The following is a 12,121-nucleotide window of genomic DNA, read 5'->3' as shown; positions in this document are numbered from 1 at the left end:
ATTTGGGTCAATTCGATGAAAAATGTCTGAGTTCATATTGAGATCTTCAATGATATTGACTCCTGATTGCAGACTTGACAAATCTGAGCTAGTTTTGTTGAGATCTCTTCTGAAACTCTCATTTGTGAGATTTCTTTTCTCAGGAGAAATATCTCAGACGCAGATGAGATTTAAGCATACATTTCCCTTTGCTCTCCTTTTAATCTCATTGGTATCTAGGAGAAATATTAAAGCGATTTCATCTGTGATCTTTCTCACAGGTCCTCGCTGGAGACTCCCAGCAGGGTCGGTCAGCACAGAGGAAGCTGCTGTAGTTCTCGCAGTGGTTCGGTCTCGTCCACAGCCAGTGTCTCCAAATCACCCAGCAGGTGAGACATAAGACTGTTACGCCTATATCAGACTCCTAAAATTCCGCAAACCACATTCAATATGTTGCCTGTCAATCCAGGTCAGACACGAAGTGCAAGAATGACAGACTCAAACAGGAAGGACATCACAGCCCGCCTTCCTCTCCAAAGACTGACCAGCCAATCACGTGGCAGAATGGCAACCACAGCGCCCGTGTCCGCAACGGAAAAGACTCCGGAGCCAATCACACCGAGGGGAACAAAGCCAACGATGTATGTAGTCTCCTCTACTTTACCTCCGTCTATAATCTAATAATCTTTCGCTTTCTCTCTCACACACAAACCCGGTCCAACCGATTCAGCTCCCGCAGTCACAACCTGTGTGAGCTTACTCTAGAAATCTCCTTTGGCTCCATGTCGTGAGTTTTTCTGTTCTCAAATCATGACTGTGTTTGTTGAAAGAGGTTTTAATGTGAGGCAGATATCCATCATTGTTTTTCACGAATGAGGTCATGCTTTATTTCCCTCATGAGCCATTTTGACTTTTTCAGTTCTAGAAAGAAAATGAATGAATGGAAATGATGGAAGTTTGGCTGGATGTGTTTTGAAGTTTGCTTTCTTACAATGCAAAGGCTCACTGTGGATCCATTTGTTGGGTTTTCTCAACTAATTTGAGATTTTAAAGTTTTAGTTTTGTAGAAATGTACATAAATCCATCCATCACCCAAAGCCAGCCAGACTAATGGATGTCTAGTGTCAAAATAATGATTTATAGGAAGCGTATGACATTTTCAATCTTATTCCCGCCACAGTCAGATATATCAAGGATAATGTTTGTAATGGCTGGAATACAATACAAGTTTTTTTTTATCTGAGCTGATTATTATAAACTAGACATCATACAATTGCAGACTTTCTGATAGAAACACACAAACTGATCAAATCTCCAGACTGAAAATCTGAGCGAAAGTCTTGTAGTGTATTTTAGCCTTAAAAAATCAGATCAGCCATAAGGGCATTTAGAAATATATTCATTTAAGGTTATAGTTCACCCCAAAATTACAATTCTGTCAGATTTTGTTCTTCGCAGAACGATAGTATGCCATTTTAGTGCACAAGTCATATTGAAAACGTTAAACTACTTCATATTTAAAATATGGTGCTTTTGGGTCACATTCACACATCCCTAGTCATTTTTATTGAATGAAAAGAAAGTGAACACGATTTGTTTGAATGGACATTTTCGGGTGAACTTTTTCTCTCATTTGTATGTATAACAACGCTAAAATGAAGGTTTTGCTGTAAGATTGAATGCTTGCGAGTGGATTTCAGGGCTGTGTGAGGATGTCGATTATTTAACCAAACATGGAGCAGGTTTAAAAGTGAAGAGTAAATCTGGACACATGTACGAAGCGGGTTTGCATGCAGTTTTTTGAGAAGGTCTCATACAGTATGCTCTCTTTCCTTTCATTTGCTCAATCCATCCCTGTTTGATTGATTTCTTGAATTGACATGATATCTTCCCACCAATAAATGCCCAAACTTTTCTGTCTTGTTTGTAAAAAGCACTCATATGATTTGGAACGGGACCGAGTAGATTAAATGGGTATGTGTACGAGTTTTTATGTCAATACAGTTGAAAGTCTCATTTTCTGCTCAGATGTGTGTGAGGTGTACGGAGAGCCGTGCGGGTGACATGTGACTTGCATGTTCCTATTGCTTAAAAGTAACAAGACGAGCCGATGGTTTTCATTGGCCAATCAGTTGCAATTCCTGAATTTCAGATTCAAGAATTCTCTCTACTGACAACAGCGGATCAGTGACATTGTAGCCGTGATTTTTAGATGGTATTGAATATGTTTCAAATGCACAAAAGTTTTATCATTCAGTATGACTATTATTTTATTTTTTAAGAGTCCTTCCTGTCTGCATTTCAGTGGTGTAATGTTTGTCTAGATTTTTGACAGGGACAAATGACAGAAATCTAAATAGGACAATAAACTCATTTAGGAAACTTGTGACACTCAAAGGGACCCAAGCCATTTGACTTTGAAATGCAATGTGGTGCCGCTTGCCTTCTTTGACAAATTTGACAATTCCTGAGAGCAAATACACTTAAAACAAACATTTTAAACAACCCTTAACTTAATACAGGCTGTATCGTCACGATACGGCTTCATGTATGTGACTGGGGTCCCTTTACCTTGTTAGTTCTCCATTTTAGCATTGACCGCCCACCACCCACCACCCTTTCCTACCTCCAACAACCCACCCTCCCATCCATCTGTGCTGTTCGGTGTCCTGTCATGCTTTCTCTTTGACCACGAGCCACAGTCTGCATGCATGCCATGGATCTTTACGTTCCTTCTAGCCGATTCAACATTCGACCCTGATGCTCCTATAACGTCCGATAGAATGTGGCTGCTCTTGTGTCCAAACGAAAAAGACAGCAATTCATGTAGAGATTGCTTTCGGATTTATTTTTCCATTCGTTTTTTTGTGTCCACACCTTTGTTTCGCTTTGTTTTGTTTGAATTGTCTCCTTAGTTTGTGGATCAATGACCTTAGCCTGGATACTAAAAGAATTCATTGTCTTTTTCCCATTTCGCTGCGGAGAATTTTCCTTTTTCCTTTTTTTATTCCCCTTTTCTTCCTTTGTTTTGTTGATATTGCATCCGTGTCACTGATCGAAGCGGAAGGTAGGTAACGCTCTGCCTACGCACGTGGAGAATGTGACAAGCACCCTAGCTTGACATCAGTGTCTCTATCTCTCTCTCTCTTTGTTTATCTGAGGAAAACCAAAGGTTGGCGGGTTGTTTATCATTGTTTTATTTCCTTTTGGAATTGTTTGCTCTACTTTCATTCTCTATATTTTCAATCTGAAATCTACCTCTGCTTTCATGCTTCAGCGTTCAGTACACTGCCCTCCCCACAGGTCCATCTCTTGTCTGCGTTTATTTCTTCTTATTTTTTCGGTAGAATGCATCTCCTGTCTGTGCCGCATTTCCTTTTGTCTTTGGTGAATTGGTAACTGTGCGTGTCATATGATTTGGTCACTTTCACTTTTTTTTCTCGACACACAAGGGCTGTTTCTGAAATGAGGTTAACGTTAGGATTTTGTTTTCAACTGTTATTTATAAAGCGTAACGGAGAACACCAACTTGTTCAATAGCTTTGATTTCAGACGTATTTCTCCCATTCATTTTTACAGGGATTGTTTATTAAATCTTACATTTACATTTAGGTATTTAAGCAGACGCTTTTATCCAAAGCAAAGATAATAAATGCTTAGATACTCCTTTTCACAAAGCCAGAACAATACCTGAAACCAAACCTACAAATGAACAATTTCCGGAAAAAAGGAAGACATGCATATTGTGCAATTGTATTTTTTAATGACGGAAAGAGCAAACATCGCAAATTAAGTATTTGGAAAAAAAACATGATACATTATAAAACCTGATTGACTTTAGTCAGTTATTTCGTAAAAGCAAAACATTTTTGGTTTATTGCACAAATAATGCTTGACATATGCCTCTCTGGTACCCTTTTTATTTCCATGGTCGCAGTGACTTTTCTTATCTGGGTGACCCTTCGAACTATTGTGTTTCCTGAACCATCAATCATCTCTAAACAACCGTGATGGGTTTATGAGCGAGAACATAAATGGGATTTTTACTTCTGTAATCCTGCTAATGAACTTGTTCGGTGAGCTTAGATGATTTGATTCAGTTGGTAGTGTCTGAGATTTATCATAAATATATGAATACTTTTCAAACGACATTCGTTGTAATGTGCCTGTTTTTATCTCCAGATCCTTCCATTGTGGTGAAATAACAGATCAACAGTGAATACAGATCGGCGTGTTAATATTGCTCGATTCCGTTGCTTAACATTATACGTTTAAGGAATTAGGACATTAAATTAGCAGTTTTGTGGTTTTTCGTGTTTATAAATTGTATGTTAGCGTATGCCATGAACATAAACTTAATGACATAATGCATTCAGGGGTGTAAAAAGTACAGAGAAATTGTGCTTTAAAAATGTGAAACTTGTATTTTTTTACGTGAAGTGCCCATAAAAATTCTCATTCGTTTTTACGAGTCTCATGTTGTTGCGAATCTTTATGACACAAATGCAGACAGTCTCGGTCACCATTCACTTTCATTGTAGGGACGGAAGACTCGATGAAAGTGAGTCACTAAAATGTTCTGGTTCACGGAAAAATAAGTCAAATGTGTTCGAAACATCACAAGTGTGTCTTCGTTCTCCAAACAAATATATTTTGTGAGATAACATGATGTTTTATGCAAATGTATATAGTGAATTATAGTTATCAAGAACAATTCCTCGTGTACTTTCCACCCCAGTCCCGTTGCCAGTTCGGGTTTTAGTGAAGAATTGACAGAAAGCATTGAGATCACATTCATGACAGTCGTACGGTCGATGTTGAAGCACACACACACTCATACACACACACACACACGCGCGTACACACAGTGTGACAGTCGTGTTGAGTTGATTTCTTTCTGTCTTTCTCTCTTTGATTTGGTTTCCATGCATTGTTTCATATTCACTATCCAGGGACGGGGTTGTGTCTTTTTCTCTTGCATTTTGTGAATCTAATGATGCACTTATGTTGCCCCACTTTTCCCTTCTCTTCAAACCTTACCTACTAAAGGAGGGAATACCACTTTATTGGTAAGTGGATGTTAACCAAAAGGGAGTTGAATCAAAACAAAATAACCATTTTAAAAGCTGTTAAAACAGGACAGTGGGTCGCTGCACATCTCAGCAATTGTCTGCAGGACAAAACAATCCACAAGCAAGTTCTATTGAGTAGAAGACCAGTTGTTTTCTAATTCTATTGAATCTATTCGTGTGAATCTTTATTTTGTTCCTTCCATTTCTGTGATGTTCTGTCAAGTTGTCTGTATTTTCTTTTCTAGTTTTCTTTTTCACCTTTTCGTTCGTAGCTCTTTCTGAAATTGAAAAAGTCCTCTTTCTCTCCTTTATGCTGAAATCTCTGTCACTCTCTCTAAACTTCATTTCTTTCACAGTTTGGCATATTCTCCCTCTCCCCTCTTTGGTTTTGTTTCTTTTCTTTCGGGACTCTATTTTTTGATTCATTATGGTTTTGCATGTCGAGTATTGCATGCGCTGCACCATAGAGGACTGTCTGTAAGCCAGAGAGAAATCCTAGCACTTTCTTTTAGATATTTTTTTGCCACGATAGCGCTCTTGTGTCCACGTGGAAAGAGATTCTAATTGCAGTGTTTTATTTCTGTTTGTTTTGTTTTTTCACATTTATTTCTTTTTCCTTTGTTTGGTTTGTCGGTTATAATTCATCTACAGAAACCTCGAGCGCTGGTCCCGTTGCCCTCCGGCTCGCAGGCGTTCTCGTCGCCTCATCTGAGAGGTGCTAAACAGCACGCCGCCCTTCCCAAGAGTCCCGGGGCTGAAGACGCCTGCGGAGACGCCAAACCGCTGTCCGAATCGTCCGAGAGACCCAGCGGCCGGCCGAGGGGTCGAGAAAAGATGACTCACTCGCCGATGCACAGCAGCGACTCGCAGCGTGACCCGCACACGAAAACCAAGAATCAGAAGAAGTAAGAACAGGGACATTCAGTTTAAATGATGATTTCGAGTGGCATCTCTGCTCTTTTGCTCATTCGGTTGTGTTTTCACACCGTAGGAAAGAATGTCATTCATCTAAGCGGCACCATCGAAGCCGAGGTCAGAACCGTCACCGGAATTCCTCCATGTCTCCGGGTCGACACAAGCACACGTCCAGAAAGAAAAAGAGCAGAAGTCATCGCAGCAGTTCCTGGAGCAGCGGAAGATCGTCCTCACGAGCGTATTCGAGAGAACGCAACCCCAGCAAGAGTAAATCGCCACACGTGCGGCAGAACAACTCCAGGTACATCACACACGTACACGGAAAGACCCTGATTAAATCCTGTTTGTAATGCCATCCTGAAGACACATGTCATTTTGTGTGACCTGGACGACAGCCAGTGATGCCCACTTGACTGCCAAGCATCCTTTGCACTAAAACAGCTGATCAAATCATTTGGAAAGGCCTGTACAGAGAGTGGGCTTTGAAAGTATAATCCTGAATCACTAAACAATTTAAACAGAATAAAACTCATAATGTTTTGGGATTGTGGAAAATTGAAATGAAGATGAAACACTTGATGCATGGGAGATGTTTCACATTTGTGTGTGCAGAGAGCGAGACAGCCCTCATCAATCGGATGCAGAGAGAAGTCGCCGGCGATCCCGCAGTTACTCTCCCATCCGGAAGAGACGGAGAGACTCGCCCAGTTTCATGGAGGCTCGCAGAATCACCAGGTAAAACATCTGACAGAGGTGGAGATGTCCAATGCCCAAAATGTTATGCCTATTTAAATTCTTTTTAGTGGAAAAGCCTATTGAGATGATAACGTTGTGCATGGTCAATTTAGCATTAACTTATGAATAAGAGTGTGTTTTTATTTCTCTCTGAATCACAGAGAATCATCAATGGAACTTAAAATGTTTGTGTGGGTAAGTGTGTGGTCAGGATAAAGAATGTAAACATTGACCTCTACAGGCAGGACTTGTTACTGCAGGATTACTGGTCGGAATTGTTGTCATTAAAAACGATGCATTTTCTTTTCAGAGGAAACTTTAATTTTGAGTATTTAAATATGTCGAAATTAAATTACTTAATTATCGATTTGGAATTTGAAATAGTGAATTTAACTTGTGTAATGTAAATATCACAACTGATTCAATGTTGTCCATTTTCACCACTAGTAAAAATCATCTTTAAATGAAACTACTCATTATGTCAGACGTGACTCTGTCTACAGAAATGAGCCGTGATGCCCGTGCCACATATGTCACAAGTTGTGTCCAATTACCGAGCTCTGATGTGTTAGATGTCACTTTTTCCTGTACGAAGGTTCTCTTGAAGACTTCAGTGTGGAAGGATGCTGATCTGCAGGCATTGGTTACCATAGTAACCGTTGTCATGCAGCTGGATTCCATAGTTTTGTCCTGGACCAACTCAGTGGAGCAGCTTCCCCCCAAGAAGAGTACAACTATATTCTCTCTCTCTCTCTCTCTCTCCCCCACTGTCTTTCTCAGTGTGTCTCGTATCCACTTGATCTTTACCGCTCTCGCCGTTAACTTGCATCACAAAGACTCCTGCCGGCTTCCTCACAGATCAGCACTAACAATCCTGCAGTTAACTGATGGAGAGACATCCAGATTATAGCTGTGTTCCGAAAAGCCTAGTGAGCTGCCCGTTGCACAGAATAGCAAAGTTGAATAAGATTTGCTACCCTAAAAAAGACTTTGTTTTGGACTTCACAAGCAGCACAAATGCTTCACAGAGAATGCAGAAGTAGTTTCATTGGTGGAATATCACTTGATCAGCTTGTCTGTGATGTTAGGTTCCATGACACTTGGCAAGGCAGCTCCCTGGGTTTTGGAACGATGATGAACATCTGTGTTGATTTTTTACCTTATTCCTCTGAACATTTAATCCGTTTTATTCAAGTGACAGATTCTCCCAATAACAAGTATTTGTGAAAACAGTCAACGATCAGTCGTAATCTTCATCTTTAACAGTACAGGATTGATTTTAACAGCTAACAGCCGTTCTCTGTTAACCCTGCAGGCTCATTGGAGTGTGTATGTGCATAACATCATGTTAGATCTTGAAAACGTTTGTTTAAATAATAACTCTCGCTAACCAAAGCTGAAATTTATTTTCCAGTAACCACCATCAGTGTCTCTGACCACCTCTCTGACCACAATAAAATGCTAAAGTTCTGACAATTGATATTTTTTGGCTTCCAGTTTGCTATGCTGATACTGTATATTGTATGTACAGTATATGGTCATAGGCTGGTTTAGATGTTTGATCAACTGGCAAGTATCAACCAAAAAAGGTTTCTACATATTTTATGTGTTCTGTGGTCAAAGTGGTATTTAAAGGGATATTTATTTAAAAAATAAAAATTCTGTCATCACAAAAATACTATTATTTCATAGTCGCCCTAATGTCATTTAAAACGTGTATGTGGAACGCAAAAGAAAATATTTGGATGATAATATGGTTACCAACATTCTTCAAAATATCTTCTTTTGTGTTCTGCAGCAAAAAGCCAAACAGGTTTAATGACATGAGAGTGAGTAAATGATGAAGGGTGAACTATCCCTTTAATTGTTTAAACAGTACGCTATTATATGTCATTATTACATCTGTTTCTATCTTTGTCTCTTTGTAGTGCACGGAAGCGGCCCATCCCGTACTACCGGCCGAGCCCGTCCTCGTCCAGTTCCTCGAGCAGCTACAGCAGTTCCAGTCGCAGCCGGAGTCGCAGTTACGACAGCTTCAGCAGTTACAGCAGCCACAGTCGCAGTCGCAGCCGGAGTCGATCCAGCGCAGCACACAGTTCCTGCAGCCAAAGCAGCTATGAGAGTCCTGGATTCTGATCAACCGAAAACTTGTCGCAGGATCTAAACGTTTCCTTGGACCGCTGGATCTGTCCTGAAGAAAAGGGAGTCCAGATGGAACCTGACTGTAAGACGTTTGCAGGTTGGAAACCTCTTTGTTCGGACACTGCAGATTTATGTTGGCATATCGCACCTACAAATCTGATCTGAAAACAATATAGCACGTGTGAACAAAGCCTGAGAAATGATGATCTGGAAATGATTAAACGCAAAAATTGTAGCGTCTCGTACACATGCACAGGTTTATATTGATTCAAAATTCACATGTCACATAATGTCCAGCATGAGCTGAAGTTTCTATCTCCAGTTCCTGAAACACACACTGATGCAAACAGATCCGACGTCTATATTTACAGACTTTAAAGCCTAAAGAACAAAGGCGAAAGAAGCACTTTTCTGAAAATCTTCCACAATACAAAAATAACCAAAAAGCAGATTTAACATGAGAGTTATGAAGCAATGTATGAGGGTTAATACATTCAAAATCCTGATCTGAAGAGTCAGACTCAATAAGAACAAAATATTACATATACACATTATTAAGAAAACACCCCCATATTTCATCTTGAAATCAACAGAAAAAAACACATTATGCATTGAGACAATGAAGACTTTTTTTGGACCATGACATTATTTTTTTGACAGTATTTTCTAGTTACATTATTCTTGACAGGGAAAATATAATGTCACGATTTAAAAGGTCTCACAAATCGGCTTCATTTTCTTTCTGATTTTGCAGCGAAATGTGATCCGGATATTATTTTCATGTACTCATAGTTTTTCAAATTGATCTGCCTTTTTCTAAAAACCATATGTTGGGTTTTCATTTTAATATATTTACGCTGCAAGTTTTGGCTGTAAACTATGCACTGTATATTTCACATTATTACCGGATTACACAAGGCTTTTGTATGTGAAATCTTGGCATGATGCGGCGGGCAGACTTCCCGTCAAATGTCAACTGTACTTACCTTTCCTTTCCTTTGGGATCTTTTGGAAAATCCATATCTGATGCACCTATAATGCGAGTCCTTTTTGGAGATGTGATATTTCTTGTAATATACAGTATTCTGTGGGTAGTGCATATAAATACCGTTAGAGCTGTGTCATATAGCCACCTACCGTATGTACAGAGGTCTCTGTTGTTTTTCAATTCTTGTTTCTAGTTTTGGCGCACTTACCCAGAAACCAGGCTGCAAAAATACACACGCACATGATCTTTTCAATGTATTTATTAACTATATTTGATTTATTCTCTGATTCATACATTGCTATTTATTTAATGTCCATTGCGTATTTATTTCATTACTTTTGAAAAACAGACTTACACTTACACTTTTTGTGCATATGCTGCACATTTGAAAAATATTATCAAATTAATAGAATACGTCAGAATAAGACACTTGTGGTACAATTCTAGGCACATTTTATTGTGGATGGAACTTTTAAAGTCTGTGTGAAATCTAAATTGACCCTATATATTATTTATCATTGCATGTCATTGCAATTTTTTAAAGATGTCTAATCTTCCCTCAGAATGTAATACTTGCTCTGCCTGTAAAGTCACGTGGCCGTGTTAGTTTGACACTCCACGACTCCATTCTGACATACTGTAGGATGGATAAAGCTGTTACTCAGAAATACAGGCTTGCTGAAACATTTCACGTTGACTGTAAATGCAGAATCATTTTTTATTTAGATTTTTATGCAGGTTGTCACTGTACCTTGTTTTACGGGTTTGCATTTTGTGCAAATATTGATCTTAATTTATTCTGTTATTTATTCTCCCGTTCCTTTGTCCTGTGGAAACCGAGTGGACGATCAGTTATTTTTAGTCATGTTTTCCCGTGAGTTTTGGCAAGAGCTTTTTAAAGGAACTGAATGCAGGCGCAACGTTTACTCATGCGGCTTCTACAGCTGAACTTTGACCTTGTGATGCGGGAAATAGCGTCCGTCTTCCGTTTCGAGCGTCTCTCCTCAGTGTTATACAATGTTCCTTTAATAATGTGAGTATAATCAGCCTGATGGCTGGATTGTAAAAAAGTCAGTAGATTTAGTGTATGACTCATATTTAAACACATAATAAAACCATCTGCAAACGGAGAGACTTTGTCCTGTTTTTGCTCTTCATTTTGCTCTGTATGTGTGGTAACATTGGAGAAATTCTGTCATCATTTATTCATCTTCCATCTATGTTGTCCAAACCTGTATATGACTCTTATGTGGTGTTTGGCCATACAGTGAAAGTCAATGGGACTATTTGTGTTTCTTTTGTGTTCTGCAGAAGAAAGAAAGTCATACAGGTTTGGAAACGACATGGGGGAGAGTAATTGATGGAAGTTATTCATTTTGGGGTAAACTATCGCGTTAAGCTTCCCCAAATAGTTTCTGAATGTCTTTATTTGCAGTTGCTGCCTTTCAACACTAGGGGCCGTTGTTATGTAGTTTGTGTGTCAGCTCATGTGTTTCATTCTGGAAAGTTCTTGTTTTCAGGTACACCAGTCCTTGATGTGGGAAAGTGAATCAGTTGTATTTTTAGTTCTGTGGCATTAATCCCTCCACATTTCTAGTCATTTCTAAAACGTCTTAATACTGGAAATGCATAGATCGGTTTACTGTATTCACTTAGAAATTCAATCGAACAAAAAATGTGTGTTATACTTACTGTATTGAGTAAAGTTTCTGTCCTGGTTCTCTATATGTCCATGTATCCGTCTCCTTTTTGTTTGAAAACATTTTCAGTAAATTCACACTAAAAATGAACCTTCTATTAGCAAAACAATATGATAGGTCACCGCTAGGTTTCCCTCTAAAGAAATGACGTAAAACAATTTACACTCGCCATTTTAAAGCTTTTAAAAACTCACAATTTTAACGCTGTGAAATGAATGAAATATACGGTTTAAATTGAGTAAATGTAAGTAAAAAAAACACAAATATTTCTGTTAGAATTCACCAAAAATAGTGTATCTTAAAAAAGATAATTTATTAATGAAATACTTTTTAAAATGTAATAAACTTAAATAATATATGTAAATGATCATTAAATTAACTGTTGACTTTCAAGCCATTCGAGCCACGTCTCAGATAAATGATTTTAAAAGATGTTTATTAAGTTAACATAACTGTTTATTTCTGTGATATTTACTAAGCCCACAGAATATTTTTACAGTGCTGTAATATTCTGAAGTGTGAGTAATACAAATGGAGTCGCTATTATAATAAAAATATTACTATAGAAATTGCATTTCTGTTTCACAACA

General features: G+C 38.6%; 1 protein-coding gene across 1 annotated transcript in view; it reads left to right on the top strand.

Moving 5' to 3' along the window:
* srrm3 (serine/arginine repetitive matrix 3) overlaps positions 1 to 10,968 on the top strand; it is a 44,728-nt gene extending 33,760 nt beyond the window's left edge. The window contains exons 9-14 of the mRNA XM_079487675.1: positions 261 to 368; positions 449 to 620; positions 5,703 to 5,956; positions 6,043 to 6,267; positions 6,579 to 6,701; positions 8,630 to 10,968. Of these exons, the coding sequence (XP_079343801.1) occupies positions 261 to 368; positions 449 to 620; positions 5,703 to 5,956; positions 6,043 to 6,267; positions 6,579 to 6,701; positions 8,630 to 8,837 (1,090 nt within the window). The 3' untranslated portion in view covers positions 8,838 to 10,968. The remainder of the gene's footprint in view (positions 1 to 260; positions 369 to 448; positions 621 to 5,702; positions 5,957 to 6,042; positions 6,268 to 6,578; positions 6,702 to 8,629) is intronic.
* The last annotated feature ends 1,153 nt before the right edge of the window (positions 10,969 to 12,121 follow it).

The sequence above is a fragment of the Barbatula barbatula genome (assembly GCF_947034865.1).
Source record: "Barbatula barbatula genome assembly, chromosome: 2".
Classification (NCBI taxonomy): Eukaryota; Metazoa; Chordata; class Actinopteri; order Cypriniformes; family Nemacheilidae; genus Barbatula; species Barbatula barbatula.
The sequence above is the reverse complement of the archived record's forward strand: the minus strand, read 5'-3'. Positions and strand labels throughout refer to the sequence as shown.